The 26,320-nt window shown below is 41.1% G+C and overlaps 2 protein-coding genes and 1 pseudogene across 5 annotated transcripts in view; 2 read left to right on the forward strand and 1 right to left on the reverse strand.

Annotated features, from left to right (window-relative positions):
* Window positions 1-1,778, forward strand: part of Ankrd30a (ankyrin repeat domain 30A) — a 62,842-nt gene extending 61,064 nt beyond the window's left edge. For 3 of the 4 annotated variants that reach the window (XM_027429256.2, XM_035448542.1, XM_027429258.2), the window contains one exon: window positions 243-1,778. In XM_027429256.2, coding sequence (XP_027285057.1) covers window positions 243-376 — 134 coding nt within the window. In that variant the 3' untranslated portion in view covers window positions 377-1,778. The remainder of the gene's footprint in view (window positions 1-242) is intronic. The other variant, XM_027429257.2, reaches the window with a different exon arrangement.
* LOC100772452 lies at window positions 950-10,437 on the reverse strand (annotated as a pseudogene).
* On the forward strand, window positions 10,038-25,331 carry Znf25 (zinc finger protein 25). The gene is made up of 6 exons (XM_027429255.2): window positions 10,038-10,175; window positions 11,906-12,002; window positions 18,088-18,214; window positions 18,480-18,575; window positions 21,615-21,678; window positions 22,149-25,331. The coding sequence occupies exons 2-6, from the start codon at window positions 11,988-11,990 to the stop codon at window positions 23,212-23,214; spliced, it is 1,368 nt and encodes a 455-aa protein (XP_027285056.1). The 5' UTR covers window positions 10,038-10,175; window positions 11,906-11,987; the 3' UTR covers window positions 23,215-25,331.
* The last annotated feature ends 989 nt before the right edge of the window (window positions 25,332-26,320 follow it).

Here is a 26,320-nt window from a genome sequence, read left to right on the forward strand (position 1 = left end):
GATAATTAAGTATGCACCTGAGAGCAAGTTAAGTTTAGTTGATTGTGCGCTGTAGTTACACATACATTACCAGTTCAGTTTCAACTCTTCTGCTCACATGTGCTTAGTTAACTGTGAAGTCTTTGAGATATATACAAATATATATCATACACACACCCACATACATATATGCATACATATGTAAATATATTTATATGATTTTATATATATATATATGCATCTGCATCACTGTTTCTTTCCAGCTGCCGCTGAACTGGAATCTGAGTTCTGCAGAGTTTCTCCCCTTGGATCTGCTACTAAACCAAGTCAAGATCTACTCTCAGAAGCATCGCAAGAATATATAGACATTTTAAAGAAAAAATACACAATCTGCTGAATTTAAAAAATGAAGGAAGAAAGGAAAGACATGCCAATAGGAGTAGGACTGTTTGGGAGAAGAACCAGAGGAAGAGAGGACCAGAGAAGATAAAGGGGCAGGCACTGTGTGTGTGTGTCTCAGTGAAACGGATGTGGGGGCACACAGCTTCAACCCCAGCACTTGAGAAGCAGAGGCAGGTAGATCTCCCAAGTTCAAGGACAGCCAGGGCTACATGTCTCACACAGAAAAAGGAAGTCATTATGAAACTTACTATTTTGCACAAATAATATATATTAATATATGTGTCTAAAATATATTGTATTTTTTAGACTTTATATATTTTGTTTACTGCTAAATGTATGACTTGAAAACAGAAGTGAAGAAAACTTGTTTGTCATATGTGTTAAAAAATTAATATGTTTACCTGGGGGTTTTTTGGTGGCTTCAAGTATTATTAAACCAGTATTACCAAGTTTTACATATGAAAACACCTAAGCCTGTTTCTCATAAGTACTTTGGTGGGATGAAATATCATCTTTGTATTTATACTTCTGTTATCACTACATATGAGCCAAAAGATCTAGCCAGACATCACTTCAGTGTGCGGCTGCTGTAGCCATTGTCAACATTGTAATGTGTTGCAGCCACAGTATCGCCATCAGGCCTGACTTTAAAGCACTGATTTGTAGTTCTTGATCCTACAGAAAAGCACAGTTACCTAAGGCTTTTTACCCGTTGTGTTTATTCACTTGCTTGTTCATCTTTGAAGTTATTTTCAACAGTCTTGCCACCATTCTTGACTATTGTATTTTTGGTACTTGACGGCGCCCTGAGTAACTGTGGTGTCACCTTTGTAATGAGAAGGCTAACACTAATACACCCTGGCATTTAATCCTCAGATTCTTTCCAGTTTGCCTTCTTGCCTACAGTGTCAGACTCATAGATTCCAGTCACTTACATTTCTTAGACTGCTTCAGTCTGGAGCATTGCTCACACTTTCCTTGGTTTTCATGACCTTAAATCTCCAGGGTAGAATTCATGTAGTGTCCTTGAATTGACTTTTCTGTTTCATTATGAGTAAATAATGCATTTTTTTTGGCAAGAATATTACAGATGTAATTGATCCTATTATGTCATCTCTAAGTTAGATTTTTCCCTATTATTATGATGTTGATATTGATCATAAGAACAATTATGTGCTATGTTTTTCCTCTGTATATTTACTTTTGTTTTGTAATAATTATTTTGTGGGAAGATAATTTGTGACTGTAAATATCTGTTTCTCATCAAACTTACAATGTATTCATTTACTAGTATCCTTGTGGATTAATGGTTCTAAATTTTACTTAATGATTTAAAAGTGGTTGATAACATTTTAAATTATTTTTATATTTTAATAAATGAAAATTTGAGAATTTTATATATGAGTGCTATATTTATCTCATTTCCACTCCCCCTCTCCCCCCAACCCCTCCTATGTCCCTTCCAGCTCCCTCTCAAATTCATGGCCCCTTTGTTATTTTTTATATACGTATACACATGTATAAATGTGCCACCCACGTCCTATTGAGTCCACTTAGTATTATTCCTTTGTCTATGTGTTCAGGAGCTCATAAATGTCCTATTTTGTAACTGATGCACTATCAAAACTTTTTTTAAGAATAGTACCAAGAAACCTTGGTTATTACCATTTGTTTCCCAAATGTTAACACTTGTTTTTATCCTTCCCTTTCTCTTCCTCTTACAAAGTAAATGCAAATAAGGGGACATAAAAGAGCATTTCTCTCTTGGGAGTTGCAGACGTAACACATTTATTCCCAAATAGTCTTTTAAAAACAGGAGTGGTTGGTCATACATACCTATGGTGGAATAATCAGAGTCAGGAAGTTCAGTATTTAATCTGCAAGCTTTATTTCAATTTTAACAGTTATCTCAATATGTCTTTTTTTATAGTCAGAAAAATCAGAATGGGATTTTTGTGCCCAACTTCTCTCTGTGCTGTGATTATTGTCTGGCTTGAGCTTGCAAAGGTCTTGTAGCACGCTAGCACGGTTGCTATGAATTCACATGTTCAATTGCCCTGTTGTGTTGGGGAAACCCTTTTTTGGTGTTATCCATCATCTCTACCTCTTATAGTCAGTCTTTCTGCCCCTTCTTCCATGAAGATCACTGCCCCACTTAGGACTTAGCACTCCACATTCAGTATTATCTGCACATTGACCAGCTGAGGGTTTCTGTGTTAATTGTTAGATCTATCGAAAAGAGAAGCTTCTCTGGCGAGGGTTGAGAGATTTGGTTCTCCCCTAGGCCCTATGACCTACCTTGTTGCAGGTTTTGGGCCTCTAACAGTGCCGGGTATGGGTTCTCTCCCATGCAGTGGGCCTTAGATCCAATCAGAAAGTGGCTGATTTACTCACGTAACATGTGTGCCAGTCTTGCACCAGTGAGCATGCCTTGCCAGTCCAGTCGTTGTAGTTGTAGTTACTTTTCTCCTCCGGTAGAAGACATAGCAGCTTCTAGTCGTCAAGGATGAACCTTGCAGAAGAGAGTAACAACTTGATTTCCTCCCGTCCAGTGCTTCAAATATGTGCTGTCTTCAGCAACAGGGTCTTACTGTCAAGTTCTGGAGGATAGCCGAGAGTGTCAGCAGAAGCCCGTGATGCTTGCCCAGTGAGTCTATATGGCCCATCATTGGTCAACAGCTCAAAAGAGGTAACCCTTGCTGGTACTGGAGATTTTATTTGCTAGCATGGTTTTAGGTAGCTCAGACAGTAGTGGGCTTCCATGTGGCTTTTTCAAAAGACCTTAGTGTTAGTTATCCCTCCCCATATTCCATCCTCTACCTGTTTTCCAATCCCCACCCTAATTTAACACTTCCTATTCCATTATTCACCCAGATGTTTTTTGTTTGTTTGTTTTGGGTTTTTCTTTTTTTTTAGACAGGGTTTCTCTGTGTAGCTTTGGAGCCTGTCCTGGAACTCATTCTATATACCAGGCTGGCCTTGAACTCATAGAGATTCGCCTGCCTCTGCCTCCTGGGTATTGGGATTAAAGGTGTGCACCACCATCACCTGACTCCCATAGATGTTTAAGGCTATTGCATTATTCAGTTATCTATGTTTCTAAAACTCAAATTATTTCCAGGGTTAAGGTTGTAGAAATGTGTTATTTTTTTCCCCAGTGTGTGGACTCTGAAGTGTAGGGTAGACTGACATGTCATAAACATTCATAATATTTCATTCTTACTTTCTTCTTACATATGACTTCTGATGTACAGTAAGGTTTGTTTGTTTGTTTGTTTTTTCAAATTTTTGAGACAGGATTATTCTGTGTAACAGTCCTGGCTGTCCTGGAACTCACTTTGTGGACCACGATGGCCTCAAACTCACAGAGATCCACCTGCCTGTTTCTGTGTGCTGGGATTAAAGCCACCACCTCCTGGCTTGAGGTTTGGTTTTTGAGGAGAAATTTTTCCACATATTTTACATTCATATGGCTTTTCTCCTTGTGTGATTGCTGATGTTTAGCAAGGTCTGATTTACAGTAAAAGATTTTTCCACAACATTACACTGGCAAGATTTCTCCCCTGTGTGAGCCCTATGATGTACTGTGGGGGATGATTTGTGACTACAGGATTTACCACATTCATTACATTCACACGGTCTCTCCCTGTGTATTTTCTCCAATGTAAAATAGGTCCTGACTTCACACACAAATATTTTCCACATTCGTTACATCTGTTGGGCTTTTCTTCTGTGTGGATTCTCTGTTGTACAATTAGAGCTGACTTATGGCAGACTGCTCTTCTACATTGAAAACATTCATGGGGCTTCTCCCCTGTGTGAATTCTCTGATGATGTGTGAGCTGTGACTTCTGGCAGAAGGTTGTCCCAAACTCACTGCATCCATATGGCTTCTCCCCTGTGTGGGCCCTACTATGTTTACTCAGGTGTGATTTATTGTAAAATAGTTTTCCACATTCGTGAGACTCATATGGCTTCTCCCCTGTGTGTGTTCTTAAAAGTTGAGAGAGGGTTGATGTATGGCTGAAGAATTTCCCACATTCTGGACACATAAAGCATCTCTGCCCTGTGTGAGTTCTCCCATGTACTGTGGGGGTCTGACTTTAGCAGGTCTTCCCACAGTCATAACATCTGTAAGGTTTCAATCCTGTGTGAATTACCTGATACCTGGTAAGTACTGATTCATGGTAGCAACTTTTCCCACATACATTACAAACAGAGGGTTTGTTTCCTCTATGAACTCTTGAGTGCTGTGTAAGATGTGCTTTTTGACAAAAGGATTTCCCACAATCTGGACATATAAAGCATCTCCCAACCCTGTGCCTGTCTTTTGATGCGCTCTAAGGTGTGAATTCATACAAAACAATTTTCAGCATTCATAACATTCATTGGGGTTCAGCCCTCTGTGTGTTCTCTGATGTTTGTGGTATCTGACTCTGGTAAAAGATTTCTCACATGTAGCACACTGGTAGGGTTTCTCTCTTGTATGTGATCTCTGGTGTTGTATGAGGGCTGACTCACAGCTGAAGGCTTTCCCACATTGGCTGCATTCACAGGGTTTCTCACCTGTATGTGATCTCTGGAGTTGTATGAGGGCTGATTTGCAGCTGAAGGCTTTCCCACATTGGCTGCATTCACAGGGTTTCTCACCTGTATGTGATCTCTGGAGTTGTATGAGGGCTGACTCACAGTTGAAGGCTTTCCCACATTGGCTGCATTCACATGGTTTCTCCTGTATGTGATCTCGGGTGTTCTTTGAGGTTTGACTTCTCCCAGGTTTTCCCAGAGTCATTACACTAGAAGCTTCTCTTTCTTCCCTGCATGGACTCTCTGATGCCAGGTGAGATGTGATTTCTTCCACAAAGCTTTGCTACATTCATTGCACCCAAAGCATTTCTCACTTTTATGAGTTTTCTGAAATTGTGAGAGACATGATTTGCTCCTATTTTTTTCCAATTTCATGATGGTCACAGTGTTTCATATGCGTATCATCGTGTTTGGAGCAGTGCACTCCATACGCAATTTATCACAGTCACTATCACAATCAAATTATCAAATTCACAATGATTATCTTCAGAGAAAGATGTCTGAGGGAACAAAAGTGGTGAGTTATCAGAAAGCAGTCTCCCATAATTATTGCATTCACAGCCAGTGTGCTCTGTGCTCTCACTGTTCTGTGGATTACTCATCTTTTTTCCAGGATGGCATCTAGACATACATTATATTAAGAAAAATGATCTGTAGCTTGGACCTTTTCATGTTGCAAAGGAATTTCATGACCATTGGTTGTAGCCTTGTTTTTAAAACTACACTTTTCTCTCTAGTAAGAATTTTCTCACATTTAATGTTGAGTAATAATTTTCCACAGGTATTAAATTCATTAGGATGTTTTGCTGTTCTTTTTAATTTTTTGAGAAATGTCTATGTCGGGAGGCCCTGCTGGCCTGATGTTGTTGCAGTTTACCACGGCCTGGCAGCTTTCTCCAAGTTCAGCAACATGGAGGACTCCCTCCCCAGCCAGGCTTCCTGCTCTCTACCTGACCTTACCTGGAGGATGTCTCTAGGCCTGGGTGACTGGCTTATCTCAAGGCACCTTGACATAGTTGCCTGCAAACACTCTCCCCGTGATGCCCACATGATAATTAGCTTAATGCTTTAGTCATTTTGATAGGGCCATGCTTCCACTAATCCAGCTATATGACAGGAGCATGCCACTTAATGTAAATTAAGGTCTGTTCCCAGGCTTTTATGGAGCCGATTCCCTATGGAGGGATAGTCTCTCAGCCTAGATACATGGGGGAGGGCCTAGGTCCTGCCCCAAATGATGTGACAGACTTTGATGATTCCCTATGGATAGTCTCACCCTCCCTGAGGAGTGGATGGGGGTGGGATGAGAGGTTGGCAGGGGGCTCGGGAATATGGGAGGGAGAGGGAACTGTGATTGGCATGTAAAATAAGATAGTTTTTAATTTAAATAAAATTAATTTAAAAAAGAAACATGAGACCCCTGGAACATCGCAATAGAGAAATGAATAGAGAAATTATCAGGGGTGGACAAGCCTGAGGACCCAGGTTTGAATCCTCACAACCCTCGGGTGTGTGGTGTGAGCAACTGTAATCCCAGACTAGAACTACTACGGAGAAATGAGAAACAGAGACAGGAGAATCCTTGGACAATTGCAGGCCAGCTAGCCTGGTGGATCCCAAACAAGATGAAAGGCCAGGGCTGTCACTCAAGGTTGTCCTCTGACTTCCACACACACATTATGTCATATGACTGTCACACACGAATGTGCACACACACACACACACACACACACACACACACACACAAACACACACATACTCCACAATCTTCTGATACTCAACATTGACCAAGATTGTCTTGATTGAAATATCATTAAACTTTACAAAGTGCCCAGATGCTTCACAATTGTGCATTACACAGAAAGTAGCTTTACCCATAGAGACAACGCAGCTATAGTTCTCCAGCATCACACCCCTGTACAGGGACCGCTGGCCCGGGTCCAGGTACCGTTCCTCTTGGCTGAAGCCCACAGTTACATCTTTAATGATACCAGTCCCTGGAATTTCACTTCCATCTGAAATAGTTAAAATTAGGTGTTATGAAAAAAGATGTGTGTCATGAGTCTTGACTGTGATTATTACTTACATCTCATCAAGATGGTTTTAGAATAGTTGATTCATTTTGTATTTTATGGGGAAAGGAAAATAATAATGGAAGCATGTTCCCATTGTGCTAACACCCTATGGAAGGCCTCACCATCCAGGGGGAGCAGAAAGGATATGTGATAGGTAGGGTTTTAGTTGGGGGGTGGCAGGGGAGGACTGGAGGGAGAAGGGAACTGGGATTTTCATGTAAAACAATCTTGTTTCTAATTCAAATAAAAAATTAACAAAAAAGAAGAAGATTGGGGGGGGAAGTAAGAGATTCTTTTTTTTAAATCTAGATACAGGTACTTTGTTTACAAATATTTAGATAACAGCATTTTGTTACATGAAATGAAGAGTACAGCAGTCTGAATAAATCCTTCTGTCACAAAAACAATCAAGACCCACTGTAAATAACTGAGAGTCAGGGTATTGCACCTCAACAAGCTGAAGTACTCTTTAGTTTGTGATTGCTACTTTATATCCCGATGGGTGATTTGGGTGGGATGTTTTTGCTTTTTTTTTTTTTTTTTTTTTTTTTTTGCAAATACATACACACACCAGCAGGTCATGGTCCCTGGGTAAATCCCTTGTGATGCAACAGTGTAAGCAAATGGATCACTGTAAGTCTTTTAACAGAAGATAACCAGTCTACTCCAGGAATCTTTAAGTTAAAGAAAAAAAAAGTGAATTCACAAATAAACCGAATCCTATTTCTGCACATTCCAGTTTTGGCTTTTTTTTAACATCAACTATAAACTCTGGACCCATTACATGTTTATAATCCAGAAAGATGTGTTTTTACATTAGTGTCTGGTAAAGAGGGATTTAAAATGTAAATTTTAAACACAGTGCTTAGCTGGGAACATTTTCTATAATGTGCTTGGGTTTCCCAATGACCTCTTGATTCCCAGCCACTTTCAAATCAGCTAGAAACCAACAACGATGAGTGAAGAACCCAGTAAAGCAGATGCCTTCATTCTAAAGGTGTGTTTCCTTTGCAGGGTGCTCTTCCTCGGCCAGACCACCCAGTGCAAAGTAGTAACTTACTTTGTGTCAGCATACACACTTAGAAACATTGTTCCCTTTTACTAAATATAGTGGCTCTCAGCATCACACAGACTCCTTGTAGAAGAGACTGGTGAGTCTCCTAACTTCTCTCTTCCGGTTGGCGTAGTGCTTCAGAATCTGCATTTGAAACAAGCCCAATCTGAATCCAAAGCTGATGCCAACAAATTAGAGAGAGCTGTGTCTGAGGCCTGTGCCCCGTTGCTGTCGACACCAGTCACATGAAATATAAGAAACAGCGCTTTTTGGTTGGGCAAGGCTGTAAATTAACAGAGACACCTGAGGAAGATTCAACACAAACTAGGTGTAGCAAATAGGTTCAGCTACCCTTACATACTTTCATTTGAGGGTTTCTCTTTTGTCTTGAGAACATGTGACGGATGGTGCGTGTCGATGTGAAGCTGTGCCTTTGCAAACTCATCAATGGATGACCTGTAACTCATATGGATAATGCTTTTTCTTTTTCCAAAAATAAAGTTGTATGAACTTTGGCCATCTGTGGTTGGCAGGCAGGGAGCTTTATTTTTAATTATTTTCCCAACACCTGACACCTGGAAAGGTACCTATAAAGATAAAATAAAATAGCTCCACGAAGCTGCTTCCATGTTGGAATATGATGGTGGGGTACCCTAAATCCAAGTTCCAGGACCATGATCACTAAATTTGGTTCCAAAATAAATTTTTCTTATCCCCTTTGAGGTGAGAGCTGTGTTTCTGTCAACAATATTTTTACCATGAATATTATGGACTGTTTGTTCCCATGGTACCATTATCTCTTTTTGTTTGTTTGTTTGTTTGGTTTTTGGTTTTTGGTTTTTCAAGACAGGGTTTCTCTGTGGAGCCCTGGCTGTCCTGGGACTTGCTCTGGAGACCAGGCTGGCCTCAAACTCAGACGTCTGCCTTTCTGTGCTGGAATTAAAGGACCATTGCTGCCTGGCAAAAGCACTGTCTCTTAAGTTGGCCCTTTGTGGACCAATGGATGAGTCTGGCTTCTTTTGATCCTTTGATCCTAAAAGCTCTGACACCATACATACATATAATGTGCACATTTCATGTGTATTAATTGTAATTTTCTTGTGAAAGATTTAATGTTTCCATATTTCTAAAGTTAGTACATTGCAAACTGAAGTTGTCGACAGGGACATACACAGGCTGTTTTACATATTCAGTATATCATTCTTCGTGAGATGGTACCAATGACATCTGTTATCGGTTGGATAACTCTTTAAAGAAACTCTTTGGGAAGTAACATGTATGACGCTTCATTTGGTGTCTGCTCCTTTGGTTTATATATACTACACTTTTGTTTTGTTTCGTTTTGTTTCTCACGTTTCGTGTTTTCATTTACATAGCTTCGAAAGCTAGCAACCCTGGGATAAAACTGAAATCTTTGGGTGTAAGATCGCACTTGGGTCCAAGTAATTAAGCCTTAAGCTACCACTAGTACACACTGCACGACCTCAGCCTCTGTCTTCCCGCCCAGGGGTGTCCACTGCTCGCTCAATCATCCGCATAGACCAGGCCTGCGGAGATGTGGACAGCACACAGCAGTGATGCACTGAGCGCCAAACTTCATAACGTGATCCAAAATGGAGTTGTCGCGGAGGCTCCTGGAAAGCGTAGTTCCCCGCAGAGTGTCGTTCGGCGCATGGGCGGAGACCTTTTCTGTCACCCGCGGAAGTTTTATGCTTTGCCTAGAGGGGGAATGGGGGGGGGGGGCTAGGGGACTGGGAGGCTGAGGAGTGTGTGTGGGGGGGGGTGGCTGAGCACCGCGACATCCCCGGACCTGGGGGCCTCGGAGTGCGACGGGCACAGTGGGCGAGCGCAGGACCCCCCCCCGGGGGGGCGGTGGCAGGAGGGGCTCGGGGCGAACTGGGGAGGGGAGGGGAGGGAAGGGGAGCGGCGGGGAGGTCGGTCTGAGCCTCCGCCCGGGTGACGTAGCGCCCATTCATCGCTTCCTCGTCCGCCCGCCACGTTGGCGTCCGCCCGCTGCTCAGCCACCCCCGAGCGTCTGCAGCGGAGACCGTGGGATCCCTGACGCCGCTGTCACCGAGGTGAGACTCGCCCCGGGCGCACGGAGCAGGGCAGTCGTGCAGGGTGCTTAGGAACCTGCAGAGCGCGATGCTTCCCGATTACCCGTGCTGGGTCCTTTCATCTCGGCCCTCCAGGCGCCTTCACTGGAGGCTTTTTGATTTACCCAGTACCTACGGGTGGCCTTAATCCTCTTTTGTTTTACTCTGCGGTTACTGCCAGTCCCTGGCGGTTCTGTCTGCGTTTGTTTTCTGCGCAGCGGCTGAAAACGTAGCGGTGAAGCATGCTTGATCATACCTGGAGTTTTTTTATTTCTAAAAATTCTCGAGCCTTCTCTCGATCCCTTGGTGTGAGCAATTAATTAAGGCTCTCCCTACATCCCTCAACCATCCTTTGTCAGACTGTTGGGCAGTTATTTGGATGAACAGTATTGCTTCTTAAAATACCTTCCGATATTAAATTTTACCGAGAAGATGAATATCGTATCCATCCTCAGAGGGAATAGTATGAGACAGATTGGGTGGGGGAGGGGTGCGCGATCTGGTCTTGTAGCTCCAGACTAGTTTGGAACTGTTGACCCTCGTGCCTCATCCTGGGGAATGCTGGGTTTACAGGTGTGTGCCATCAAGTCTAGCAGAGACAGATTTCCTTCTTTCAAGGATGAAAACTATAGTTCATTTATGTTCTCTGTTATGAAGGCGATTTCCTAATGCTGATGATTGGCTCATTTGTATATGGCCTTGTTACGTATATATTAGGCATTTTGAAAGCACCCTGCTGACTGGATTTGAGCATTTGGTTCTTTTAACTGTATACACGATATGCATATGGAACTAAAACTGTTGTCTAATGACTTTTTTTTTTTTAAACAAGGTCTACTATGTATTACAAGCTGGTCTAGCACTCACTGTGTAGCTTAAGCTGGCCTTGATCTTGCTGTCCTCCTGACCCAGGTTTTCCAGGGCTGGGGTTAAAGGCATGCATCACCACATCTGGCTTCAAATTGATATTTTGGGATAGATTTGTTTAAAAACTAGATTTGAGAGTCGTGTCAAAGTTCATTAAGACTTAATTAAAATTTACCCCAGATTTAGCCTGTTTTGAGAGGGTAGTTATACAGGGATCTAGATTTGTTGTGTTCCTATGTCAAGACTTGAGGACAGGCTGCATGAAGGGTTAATCACAATTGTCTAATTCCTTTCATTTTAAAGATAATAACATTGAAACTAAGTTCCTCCAACAGAACCAAAGACAAAATGTATATCATATGTAAATGAAAATGTATCATTTGTAAGGTTCTTGAAGAAGTGTTTTGTTTTCTTTTTGCCTCAAGACAGTGTAATTTAGGGAAAAGATGTGTCTCATGTTTGAAAGCTTTTAAATGACTTTCTAACTTTTGAGGAGTTGTAGTACTAACAGAAAAAATGGTATCACCAATATAAACACAAAGTTCTCAGTTTTCATATGTTATGCCACCTTTGAAACTAATTTATTATTCAGTGTTTAAGTGTTCAGTTCTTTTGTGTTAGTCAGTAAGCAAACACGGGCTTTCAAACAGACAGTTGAAACATTTATATTTAATAAAAGAAAAAATGTCTCAGGCTCATCCAAATTACGTTAGAACACTATCAACAGATAAGTGAGAATTATTTCATTGTAGACCTTCTGATTGGATCAAAAGGATACTCCATAGATAGTGCTAAAATGTATACAAATTTCTCAGAGTGCTAAAATGTATATAAATTTCTCACAGGCGCTGTGGCATACCGTTTCTTATGACTTCACTCTCACAACTTTAAAGGGTAGAGAAGCCCTTTCTAAAAACATAACAGAAAATGAACAAGTTCAAGGTGAGTAACTTAATTTGTTTAATTCTGTGTATTCACATACATGTTCAGTGAGGGTTTTGGAAAGAGAATCTATGGGGTTGGAGAATTGACTCAGTGGTTAAGAGCAGTTGTTGCTCTTATAGAGGACCCAGGTTTGATTCCCAGCACCCACTCGGTGTCTCAAAACCATCTGTAACTCCAGTTCCAGAGGATTCGATGCCCTCTTCTGACCTCCACAGGTACCAGCTATTTACATGGTGCACACACACACACACACACACACACACACACACACACACACACACACTCAGGCAAAACACTCATACACATAAAATAAAATAAATCTAAAAGATAAAAAAATCTCTATATTGAACTAGGAAAGTATAACTGGCTTAAAATCACCTTCAGGATTAAATAAAACAGTAGCTCTCAAAGTACGGTCTGCAGAGCCCCAAGTGCCCTCCAACTCTTTCGGGGGATCCAGTAATGTCGAAGGTCATACTATTAATGAGTAAATTGCATTTGTATCTCCGGTAATATTGTGATGAAAAGGGGATTCTTCTCTAAACCCATGAAGCTATGACGGTGAAGCCCAAGTTGTAATGGCGACCATGGATATTGGAGATGCTAGGGCTGTAGGATGTCTGCTGAGAAGAACTATAAGTGTATATTGGAGCCAACTCAAGAGAGGATTTATGTGTGCTTCAGGCAGCAGAGCTGAAAGCTACTCAAGTCTTTGGGAGCCCATTCGAGTCCTTCATGCATCCTAGATCCTGGACATGGAGCTGAAGGATTCAATGTTTTTCTGGCTAGGTTTCTCTCTTGCTTCCATCTGCTTTCCTTGCTATACTTTCCTCCCTACACTTTGGAATAGGAATGTTTAGCCTGTACCATTGTGTGTTGGAAGTATGTACTCATTTTAGGTGTTGTAAGGACTCACAGGTAGGATTAGCTTGCGTCTCAGGGGAAACTTTGAACTTTTGAATATTGCTGAGACTGTTAAAGACTATGGGGACTTTTGAATTTGGACTGGATGCATTTTGCGTTCTAAGATCACAAGGTTATGAGTTTTATATCATTTAAAATGATATGTTTGAATGTCAAGTTCACAAGGGATGATGTTGTAATGTTTAATATTGCCAACTTGGTGGGACTTATAACTACCATGGAAATGTGCTTCCACTCGTGTCTGAAGGACTTTAAGATCAGGCTAATTACAGAGGGAAGACTGACTGTAATTGTGGGTGGCACTACCCCATGGGCTTCAGCCTTGGGCAAAATGAAAACAAGAAAGTGAACATGAGATTCCATTATTCTCTGCTTCTGGACTGTAGACAGTGTGAGCAGCTGCTCAGGCAGCTCAAACTTGCACCCTCAAACCTTGAGCCATAGTGTAACATGAAAAATAAAAACCCAGAGAAAGGTATAGGGGTTCAAGATAAGCAAAGCAGCCAGCCACTAGCTCTTATCTCTACCTCAGACTGAAAGGGTGATCCTGGCTTCATGGATCCTCAGAGTGAAATTCTGTTTCCATGAATCCTCAGGGACAATAGCTCTTCCTGTCTGGAAACTAAATCTACACATGAGACCCTTTGCTTCTTTCTTTTATACCTCCCTAGTGCTGGGATTAAAGGCGTGGGATCCTAAATGCTGAGATCAAAGTTGTGAGCCCTGTTACTTACTCTTCACTCTTGTGTAGGCCAGGGTGGCCTTGAACTCAGAGAGACCCGTCTTCCTGTCTCTTGAGTCCTGGGATTAAAGGTGCGTACCACCACTACCTGGCTCTATGGCTAGCTAGTATGGCTGCTGGGATTAAAGGTGTATATCACCACTGTCTGACCTCTATGGCTTGTGGCTAGCTTTGCATTCTGAACCCTCAGGCAAGCTTTAATAAATCATAAGTAATATTATCACCACACCACAGTAAACTCTTCCTTCATTGAGTTTCTTTTTTCAGATATTTTTATCACGGCAAAGTAACTAATGCAGTTCTGATGAATACTCGTGAGAATTGTTATCAAAGTCAAGAAAGGGGCTGTGGCAGAGATCCAGTGCTTATGTAGCCGTGTAAGGTTCCGTGTCCCCCTTCAACGTTTCAAAACTAAGTAAAAATTAAACAACTGAAAATCAAGGAAAGATTGTCATAGATGTGACAAACTTAAAACTTGAAACTAGATAGCATGAATTTTTTGTTTTTCAAAATTGTTTTAGCCATCATAATCCCACTCCTTTTTGATGTATTTGGGGTGGAGGCATTAAGGTAAAATGGAATTTAGTTAATATTAAAAACATCATGCCAAGGGAAACAAACTGAGTAATACATATATAAGGACCGTCTCAGGTCTGTTTGTGATGTTATGACAAAAGAGCTGAAAGAGGTTAACTTACACAGAACAGAAACTGACTTCCTCACTGCTCTGTTAGCTAAGATTTCAGAATCAGGGTGCAGCAGATCTGCGGGAGATTTTTGCATCTTTTCCTGGAAGCTGTGAGCTCCCATGGGGTAGAGCAAGAGAGAGTGAGCTCACCCCTCACTGTTTAGCAAGATCTTCAGCTCACTCTCTCTGAGTGCTGGCAGAACCACATACATTTTATAATTAGCTTTGACAAAAATGCTGTGTTAAAACTGGATTGAAATTACATTAAATATGCTGATTGGTCTGAGATTGACACAGTAGTCTTCCAAGTGCAGGCCTTTGAGCTCTTTCTTCATTGTTATATGTTTTTCTTTATACAGGCCATGCACATGTTTGGTTGGGTTAATACTTAACTATTTAATGGTACTATATATAGAAATATATATTTAAATAATATTGACCTTAGTTACTCAATTATTAGTCATATAAAATGTTTTGATGATTCTTTGAAGTTGTCCACAAAAATAAATATTATCTACAAAGAAAAATAGATTTATGTATCTTTTTATAGTCTATATTTTCTGTTATTTATAGCACTGGCTAGGATTTCTATCTAGGATGATGTTGGGATAGGAATGCTCCGAGCAGACAATTTGATTTTCCCCCTTTAAGTTAAGGAGAGCAAATTTATTTATTCACTGTGTATTACAGTAGGTGCAGATCATATAGAAACATATTTGGTCAATGGATGTCCCCTGTGTCAGTTTACTGTCACTATATCAGGAGAAATGCATTGTTTTGGCCAGTGGTTTCAGAGGTTCTAGGCTATGCTCAGTAGGCTCACTTGCATTTATGCTGGTGAGAAACCACTACTTCATGGTGGGAGTCATAGGGGGTGGGGCTTCTTATAACTATGACTACAAAGGGACCAGGGTTCCACAGTGCTCTTCAATGGCACACCTCAGTGACCCGACTACATCTGTCTAGCTCCTCTAAGGATTCTGTCAGCTTCCCAACAAGCCTTAAGTGCATGGACTTTTGAAGGACACTGAGAAACCAAACCTTGGCACCTTCTTCTAGTTTGAACAGTTTACATTTTTCATTATGAACAGGTTTTTTTTGTTTATTTTGCTTTTGTTTTCAAGACAGGGTTTCTCTGTTTAGCCCTGGCTGTTCTGGAACTCACTCTGTAGACCAGGCTGGCCGCGACTTCACAGAGATCTGCCTGCCTCTGCCTCTGCCTCCCGAGTGCTGGGATCTTTTGAGATGACAGTGTCACTTTTCTTTTTGAGTTTGTAGTAACAGGCAATGCATTATACGGACACTAGAGTGCTGAACCAGTTTTGCTGTGCTAGGACCCTGTCAACTTGACAGACTCTGTATTCGGCCTGCTCAAATCTGATGTTTATCTTCTCCAGTGAAGTCTATGTTGCTTGTTTTTAAATTTTGAAAAATATATACAGTAAGCAAAAATTGTTAGGTGGATCCCCTGACTCCCTGTTCCCCCCCCCCCATTCCCTATGACTTTACACCCCTCCACCCTACTCCATAGCTTCCTTTGTGTTCTCAGGGTGTGTGTCCTGGTCTCTCCTCTTCTAAACACTTCCTCTCCTTTGCTTAGTCTCTTTTCTAGCTTTATGGTCTACACCTGCACTCTTGCTCACGTACAAATGTTTCAATACTGTAAGCTAATGTCATAGCTTGTTTTCTATTGTTGTGGTAAAAACACTGACCAGGACAAACTTGAAGAGGAAAGGGTTTATTTGGCTTACACTTCCATGCTGCAGTCCACCATTGAGGGAAGTCAGCCCAGGAACTGAACCAGGAACCTAGAAGCCCAAACTGAAACAGAGGCCTGGGAGACCACAGCTTACTGGCTTCCTCTTCCTTGCCTGGTCAGTTTGCCTTCTTATACACCCTAGGACCACCATCTCAGAGACTTTTAGGAGTATATAACATACTTTGTTAACAGAACAATAGACCTTTGAAACAACACTTGGAGCAATAGTCTCATACCTCATCATAATAAAAGTCAACTTTGATTGTGATTTGATCACGAATAAAACAAATTCCTAAAAGCCAGGACAATAGTTTACTTGGTAAAGGGCTTGCCAAGCAAGTATTAGAACTTTGAACCCTAGCACCCACGTAAAAAGCATAGTAACTTTTCTGTTGCTATAATACAACACCATGACCAAAAGCAGCCTACTGAAGAGTTTATTTGGACGTGTGGCTACAGAGGTGCAGAGGCGTGTGAGCAGGCAGCATGCATGGTGGTGAAAGCAGGGTGCTGAGAGTTCCCACCATTAAACACAAGCATGAAGCAAGAGCTTCCTTCAGGAGTACCACACCACCTAAACCTAACCTCCCCAAACAGCGCCACCAACTGGAAGCCACATTCAGTGAACCCCATGCCTCCCCCCCCAAAAAAACCTCAAAGTACAACACAAACAAGATGGACACATGTGCATATGAACCTATAAAGCCTAACCCAGTGTCATACCTCCTCCAGCAAGGCCACGCGTCCTAGCCTTCCCTAACCAGCACCACCAACTGGCGACCAAGTATTCCAATGCTAGAGCCTGTGGAGGACATTCTTCTTCAATCCGCCACAAGGAGGATAATAGAGAAAGAGACAGTTTTAGCCTCTGATCTCCACATTTGCGCACACATGTGCACACATACCACCACACACAAACACATGAACACAAAAGCTGTATTATACTTCTTGGTTTCTCTGTGTCTGCGATACTGTGTGTATTGCTCATGTCTCTGTCATGTGCCATGTGCCCTGTCTGGTTTAGTTTTCTCTGTGGTCACTAATCCACTCCTATAACGTCACTGCTCACTTCTGTCTCATCAGTGGCCCCTAGTTGTCTGCATTTGCATCTGCAAAAGTGGGTGAGCATTATCAAAATGTCTAAGGCAGTCGCATAGTGTAAAATTGAGGAACATCTACTTGCGTTTTTCCTCTTAAATAAACTTAATTTTGAAAAATAATATAGACGCTTTGGTTCACCACGTTGGACTTTGTTAGAACTGTACTTTGGTCTGTCATTGGTGCCGTATCTTTAGAGAGGAGACATTTGTTAGTGTCTCCCCCAGAAAAGTTCATGCAACAGATGCAAATACATATGGCATGAGGTCTGTTCCATGTATGTGCAGAATATGTTTTGTGGGGACAAAGAAAAAGCACCAAACATTCTTTGTGTTCTCTTACCTGACTTTGCAAGTGAATTAATTCAGTTCTACACCCTGTTCTCATTCTGTGTCGTTTACATTTTCCTACAGCTTTTGTTCCTCACACTTCCATATCATTGCCAACTATGACCTCTTTATTTCTAGTTTATATTAGATGGTTTGACCACCTTATAAAATCTAACAGCTGCTACACAATGCAAATAACTGTCACCATCTGAACACCTTGTATCCCGAACATACTTCTGCCATAGCGTCTGCTGCAATGCAACCATTAAGGAGCTACATCTTTACCTCTTGTCAAAGAGAAATTCCTTGTCAAAATGCGTGATTGCTTTATTGTAGCCAGCCAGCATGACTATAATGAAGCAACTCAGAGCTAATTTAATGAACTAGCCTTTTCTTCTTTTCTTTTTTTCTTTTTTCCTCCTTTGCCCCTGGATTGAACTCAGGGCCTTGCAAATGCTAATCAGGCACCCTGCTGTTGTTCTACCTCCTAACCCTTGTGTTTTCCTGTCGTCACTCAGACTGAACTGAAATTGTTGTTTCAGGGACCCGTGACACTAAGGGATGTTACTGTGGAATTCACCAAGGCAGAATGGGAGTTACTGACCCCTGCCCAGAAGGCCCTTTACAAGAATGTAATGCTGGAGAATTATCGTCACCTGCTTGCTGTGGGTGAGAGAATTTTCCTCATCTATGAATCCAGTTGTTTCCATTTCTTCTCCCATTCAATGGGACATGTAAGGTCTCTGTAATGTCAAGTGGTATGTTGTTCCATGATTCCAAGTCAATCTGTTTGGGAATACCTGAAAACCTATGTGTGTTTCTACCTCTTCATTTAAAGAATAAACTTGTGAAGCACAGGTGAGATCCCCACTGTTTTCCTGAAATTGTACCTCACTTCCAAAGAAATCTGTGTCATCCCCTTTATCTTTAACAGGTTACCGTGTGGTTAATCGGAGTGTGATCTCCAAGTTGAAGAAAGGAAAAGAGCCGTGGGTATCAGAAAAAGAACTGCCAAATCGGAGACGTGCTGGTATGTTTGAAAAAATTCGTGTTGCATGTGACCTTTGAAATACTTGTCATGAATGCCTTTTGAAATAGTTTTTCAAGAATCTCCCTAAGTCCTCTAGAGTTCTAGAAATGATTGAAAATACTGTCTACATACGTTTGAATCCTACATCACACCAATTTTTCTTCTCTCCATAGAAATCCCCCCAGCTACACTTTTTTCTTTCTTTCTTTCTTTCTTTTTTTTTCCCCAAGACAGGGTTTCTCTGTGTTATCCCTGGCTTTCCTGGAACTTGTTCTATAGACCAGGCTGGCCTCAAACTCAGAGAGCTACCCACCTCTGCTTCCCAAGCGCTGGGATCAAAGGTGTGTGCCACCACTGCCCAGTGGAAATCCCTCTTTTATTAGACATTCTTAAAAACAGGTTTACATCTCTTTTCTTGGTGGAAAATAGAATTCCTATGCTGTCTTAGCTCAGAGTTTTATCTTTCGTTTTCAAATGTCCAATTTTCCCCTACTGTTAGAGCATGGAACATAACCTTAAAGATGTTTTCACAGGCTATCCCTCACTTTTTCTCTATTAACAACAAAATATGTTATTCTTAGCACCAGTTTTAATTTCCTAGTCTGTCTTTAAGCTCTGAATTCTGATTCTAAGTCATGATGTTGCTTGCCGGTCATATTTCTTTCAGGAGAACTGATGTTTCTGCTTGGGTTTGCTCTTAGCATGCAACTCTGCACGTTATTTGCAGAGGTATAACACCAAGTTACTCTAACCCCATCCAGTAGTGATCTCCATCTGCCTTCTGACTTGTGTGCTGATTGGCAATGCTTTATATACACTACTTGTTTGCTAGACATTTGTTGGGAGTACAAATGTTTAGAAACAAGAGATACTGCCTACTTTCTGCTTTATAAAAGTCCTCCCAGGGCTTCCCATTTCAAAAACCAAAGCATGCAATTTTACACTGAGAACTGACTCTGATATCTTTGTCCTATTTGGTGTCACATTTTACTTTCTTACTCCTTTTTTTTCCCCTTAGAGTTAAAAAACACCAAGACTGGGTCTCAGGTTGACCTTAAATATGTCACCCTTTGTTTCCTGTGGAATAATTTTTTAAGGATCTTGTAGTAAGTTGGAAGGAGAGCTACGGGAGCTAAAATATAAAAACAAGACCCATGACTTTTACTGAATCATGGGTAATAGTGCCTTGGAAACACAGGATTTGGTGGTCAGGATATGATCAGGATTGGCAATCTCTAATTTGACAACTAGGAATTTACCCTTCTATATAGATAGTTTGTCCCCTGATTTCCCTTTTGTCCTTCCTTTCCAATGTATGTGTTCCTAGGTCCTCGTGTTCAGGTAAAAATTAAGCCAACTGTCTGAAAAGTAAATGCCTAAACAACAGTGATACTTCTCACCATATGAGAAGATTGGTAGTCTGAGAAATTCACTTTATTGTTGATGTCCACATTGCCCTGGACAGATGAAGAAGTACAATACAAGTGTGTGTCTGCTAACTACAGTAATCCTAGTCCACCTGAAGTTTCATTTGTGGTTTCTGTTATGCATGGCCGACTGCAGTCTGCAGATATTAAGTGGAAAGTCAACAATTCATAGAGTTTAAACCACATGCTATTCTGAGCAGCATGATGAATTCTTGGGTAGTCCTGCTGTTAGTCATTAGCATGAATAGTCTTTTTCTCTACTCCAGCCACGACGTGTGTTGCTTGCATTAGTCACTTGGTAGCCATCTTGGTTTTCAGACCAATTGTGGAAGGACCATAGTGCTTGTGCTCAAATGATTCTTTTTTCTTTTTTTTTTCTTATTAAAAGTCGAAAAGCACAAGAGTAGAAATCCTAAAAATTCAGTTATGCCAAAGTGAAGCCTTTAAGTACTTCTTTTTACTAATAAGGAAGAAAGTATATCATAAGAAATTGGGGCGGGGGAGGGAGAGGGAACTGAGATTGACATGTAAAACAATTGTGTTTCTAATTCAAAGAAAAAAATGAAAAAAAATAAATTGGGGGGGGGGGTGAAAGCCATAGGATGTATAGTACAGGGCTATCTGTAGTTTCAAGCTTTCACTAGGAATATTATTAAACAGTAATCTATGTTTGCAGGTGTAAAGACCTGTATATGAGTCAATTGATTCCTTCATCCAATTACTCTCTACTCTTGACTGTGGATGTCACTAACTGCTTCAGGTTTCTGCCTTGACTCTCCTGCAGTGATGGACTCTAACCCCGAATTGTAAATGGAATAAGCCCTGACCCCCTTAAAGTGCTTTTGTTAGGTTATTTTTATGACTGAAGCAGAAATGAAACTAGGACATTCCTATGTCAAAAACAAAAGTCTAGGGCCTGGAGAGATGGCTCATCAGTTAAGAGCACTGGCTGCTCTTCCAGAGGACCTGAGTTCAATTTCCAGAACCCACATGGCAGCTCACAGCTGTCTGTAACTCCAGTTCCAGATCTGACACCCACACACAGACACCCATGCAGGCAAAACACCAATGCACACAAAATGAGTAAATCTTAAAAAAAAAAAAGCCTGAAACTCACTTAGCAGGCTCTGAAGGAACCTGATTATAAACCCAAACACCTCTGACATCTCTGTCAACGTAACTCTAAGAACCCAGAGGTGAAAGTTGAGACAAAAGAGAAAGAACATGGATCAGAGAACAAAATACGTTGCTGATTAGGAATGTGGGAATCAAAGAACGATGCTAGCTCATTAAGGACAGTGAACAGTAAGCTGGATAAGAAATAATAGTGGGCACCTGTGGCTAGGAATTACTGGTGTCGGGGGAGACCTGACCCAGGGAGCAATGCCTCCCACCTTTAGACTGATTCTGCCCACATCAATTAACATAATCAATGCATGCCCACAAATCTAGATGATTCCCCTTGAGACTCTCTGGGGTAACAATGAAAACTGTCACAAATGGTATAGAGGAACTTTTCATTTGAGAGTGCTTTCATCTTGACAGACTTACCTAAAGACTAAGAATCAACCTTTGACCATAATGGTGTGTTAAAATCTTGATTCCTTTGTAGACAAACAACGGAATGCTTCTGACCCCAAAACCAAACACCAGGAACGTCAGGCTGGAAATGCAAGGCAAGTTCAATAATTAATGGGTAGGATAGAAGCTTTCTGAGGAAGAATAGTCTTGTTTGAAATGCTGGAAGTGGGAAAGAAATTGTTGATTAATATGAAATATGATTAAACTGGCACTGGAATAAATCCCAAAGAATGTGACCCAAACAGGCATGCCTTCCTGAGGAGCATGATTTAGGATCAAGGGAGTCAAACTTTGTAGCTATCTTTTCCTTTTTTTTTCTGAATTTTGCAGTAAGGGAGACTTTATTCCAGAAAGTACAATGTGGGCATTAAGAAACTCTGAGATTTCAGGAGAAGCCTCATCCGGTACAGTGTTAAGTCACACTGTAGATCAGTGCTCACACTGGAGAAGCCCTATGAACCCAATGCACAGCTTTATTGAAGTCACCATCAAAGTTATTCAGAGAATGCACAGACCCCCAAAAGCTCTGAAAGTCCTATTAATGAGTTGGGAACTTTCTTTCTAGGAAAGGAGAACTCAGCAAACGTCGGAAAACTCCCACCCAGCATGAAAGCTATGACTGTAGTGAATGTGGAAAGTCCTTCTGCCAGAAGTCTTCCCTCACCGTGCACCAGGAAACACATACCAAGAAGTCCCATAGGTGTGAAAAATGTGGTCAGTCTTTCTATACAAACGAAGAGCTTACAATACATCAGAAAGTTCACACCAGAGAAAAAACCTACCCATGTAAAGAATGTAACAAAATTTTCTACCACCTGTCATCCCTCACTAGGCATCTGAGAATCCATGCAGGGGAGAAACCCTACGCATGTAGCCAGTGTGACAAATCATTCTACCAGAAGCCACACCTCACAGAACATCAGAAAACACACACAGGGGAGAAGCCTTTTGAGTGTAAGGAGTGTGGGAAGTTCTTCTATGTGAAGGCATACCTCCTGGTGCACCAAAAGACACACACAGGGGAGAAACCTTTTCAGTGTAAGGAATGTGGCAAATTCTTTTCCCAAAAGTCACACCTCACAGTCCATCAGAGAACACACACAGGGGAGAAACCCTATAAATGTAAGGAATGCGGGAAACTCTTCTCTAGGAATTCACACCTCAAAACCCACCAGAGAACCCACACAGGAGAGAAACCTTATAAATGTAAGGAATGTGGAAACTGCTTCTACCAGAAGTCAGCCCTCACTGTGCACCAGCGAACCCACACTGGGGAGAAACCTTTCAAATGTAGTAAGTGTGGGAAAACCTTTTACTATAAATCAGACCTCACCAAACACGAGAGAAAGCATACCGGGGAGAAGCCCTATGAATGTACAGAGTGTGGCAAGTCTTTCTCTGTGAACTCAGTCCTCAGATTACATGAAAGGACTCACACGGGAGAGAAGCCCTATGAGTGTGACATATGTGGGAAATCCTTTTCCCAGAAGTCACATTTTGTCATACACCAGAGAAAACATACTGGGGAGAAGCCCTATGAGTGCCAGGAGTGTGGGCAAAATTTTGTCCAGAAGTCACAACTCAATGCGCACCAGAAGACACATGCCAAGAAGGGGAAAGCTAACAAATAGTGTGAATTCAGAATCTCCCCCATAATTCATCCTTCTCGTATAATCCACACAGAAGGAGAATCTTCTAAGTATCGAGAAAAACATTGTTGGCCATGTTTTTCCCTTACAGAATTATCAGCACATGTACAGAAGGAAATTCTGGGATGTTATTAGGAAGAACTTTACAGTATGGCCAACTTTTATAAATATCAGGTGGCATAAACTGTGAAAATTGTAAAACATGAAAGATGACATGGGGCAGAAATCCAGTAAGTGAATTTCCAGAAGTTTCTGTCATAGCATCTAGTACCACCATCCAAAGTCCACAGTGAGGACCTCCCATGGGTATCCGAGCACTCAAAAGCCTCTTCACACAGTTGCACTTGTGTTAAAAAGATTGAGGGGAATTAGTGTACAGATTGCAACAGATATTACTAAGCCTTATTAAGAACACATCCATCACTGAATGTTAATTATATTAATACTTTAATCGTACCTATGTAGGCATTTTCAATATTTGAAATATTTTTAAGAAAAATTAAAGGAATTTATCTTGAAGGCGGCAGCCACACTGTAAGTCATGTTGCTAGTTCCAAGATTGATTTTTTCCTTCCTAAAGAAGCAAGCAACAAAACCAAAAACCAACAGATATCACATATATCAAGCTATTTAAAGAGCAAAAATAATGAGGAAACACCGTTAAACAAAGATGTGTTTTTGATATGTTAGGGTGTAGGTGTGTATCTACAAAACAAATTTATAGGTGTGCGATGTGCTTGTGGAAGCCATCTGTCATTCAGTAGCTGTCATGTGTGAGAACACCTGCACCCATCACATCAACAGTGATTTCCACTGATAGTGTTGTTACTGTAACACGTGTTGGTGTATACTTTAAAAATATCGTGTATCTTTTCATCTACTCCCTGGCGCTTACAAATGGGTTCAGACATTGCTACTAAAGGACCCCTCAGAAGAAACATAAATGTTTTTGTAATTTTATCAGCTATATCATGATCAGCGGAACTTTGGGTTGGAGATGGATTTGTAGCAGTCTCAGCTGCTTCTAAGGCAGCCGTATTTACTTCTCTTACTGTAGATGTTGTGTAGCAGTAGTATGTGTCTTTGTATTTTGTATGAAAAATACCTCATGGTTTTCCCTTCCTTTTCTGGGTAGCGGGAGGCAACATGGCCAATGGCTAAAAGTGAGATTCTAGGCTCTTAATGTCTTGACCCAGACACCAGCATGGGCATGCCATGAAACTTCACTGTGCCTCCGTTTCCCTTCCTGTGAGAGCAATGATAGGGGCATCCTAAAATTGCCTTGAGGTTGACATAGATTGATATTTTAAAACACTTAGAACAGCGTCTGTAATACATAAAAACTTGACATTAGATATGATTCTCATTAATTTGTATTTCCTGACTCATACAGTGAAAAGGTTGGCAACCCACTACATATCTCCCACCTTATTGCTGTTAGTGCCTTGATTTGATTTGGTTGTGTATCTACCCACAGTGGCTCAGGAGCAGATCCTGAGTAGGCAAGGCCAGGGATTAGTGAACCACCGTCCTTCTGCCAGATAGATCCACAGCCCATTTTTGTAGCCTCTAAGCTGAGATTAGTTTTATATGACTCAGTTATTGCAAGAATTAAATATTTTGTGACACACGAAGGTTGTAGGAAACAAAATTCCAGTGTCTTTAAATGAAGCACTTTGAGAACACGAATACAAACCCATTTGCTTACACTCTGCCTGTGGCTGCCCTCACACTGCGCCGGCAAAGCTGATAGAGGCAAACCACATGGCTAAAAGAGCCTAAGATATTGACGACTCAGCACTTTATCACATAGGTTTCTGTTACTCAGAGCTGCCCACACCGCAGCCGGTCCTGAGCCCACTCCTATAAATGTTCCGTTTATGAAACATGATGCAGCAGTATGTGGATGAGTGATTTCTGTGTAGTATATTTATTTTGTTCATTGTATTTATATGTGGGAAAAGCCTAGGCTTCGAAGTATTTTTCCCAAAGGAATGTGTTTTTTTTCTTTTTGTATTTACTGAATTGTTACATTAAAATAAATTTCCCGGTGGAATGTAACAAATATATGAAATAAACTTTGCCTCAATTAAATTGCATTGAATTTTCAATCGATCTTTTCCCATGCTATGCATCTATTTTCTTCCAAGTCAATGACTAGTTTTTCTTTTATCATTTATAATTTTCTGTTCCATAATAACATGCCATCTACATCATTTATTATTAGTATTTGTGTGTTTATGTGTAGGTGTCTTTTTGTGTATGTGAGATTTCTTAGCCCAGTCAACTCTGCCCACTACTGCCTGGATGAAGCCAGCCGACTGACAGACCCTGGCCAGTGCCAGGGCCCATGGAAGAAATAGCTCGTTTATGCTATTTAAATTATTAAGTTTTGAGTATGTGGAACTGAACCACCGAGGAGGTTGTGAATCACATTTTCGTTGGATGACTAGTCTCTGGGTGGTGTGGGGTATCTGTGGCCCTCAGGAATTTGCCCCCATTTATGCCATGGCTAGTCTCTGGCTTCATAGGGATGGTATCTGTGGCACTCAGGAATTTATTAGCATTTATGCCAACTGTTGAATTATAAGAAGAGCTTGCCCAAGTGTAACCTCATGAATGAAAAGCAATATTATCCAAGTTAGTTTATCACCCCTGCCTATATCTAGATCTTGAAATTTTATAGCAAAAACAAACCCTCCAAATGTCCAGAGTTTTAAAGTAAATATTGGGGAGGGAGAATTACTTTTATTTTGGGGGGGCAGCCTATGTCCCAAGGGATGTTCCCACACCATCTGCACATGGGAAACACTAACTAGGTTCATCGGATTCTTGTCAGAAATAATTAAAACGTTGGGAGGGATACGTGTTGGACAGAGGCAGGGAGAGTTGGAGGAAGGGAGTGAGGTATATATGAAAAAGGTATGTTGTTTATAGGTATCAAAATTTTAAACAATTAATAAAAATAAGACCTGGGGTGGATTTTATCTAAAAGATTCAACCTTTGGCAAGATCTTGCTGGGGGAGCTGTGTCACTGGGGGTGGGCTTGGGGTTTCAAGAGGCTGGCACCATTCCCATTGTGTGTCT

The sequence above is a fragment of the Cricetulus griseus genome, chromosome 8 (genome assembly GCF_003668045.3).
Source record: "Cricetulus griseus strain 17A/GY chromosome 8, alternate assembly CriGri-PICRH-1.0, whole genome shotgun sequence".
Lineage (NCBI taxonomy): Eukaryota > Metazoa > Chordata > Mammalia > Rodentia > Cricetidae > Cricetulus > Cricetulus griseus.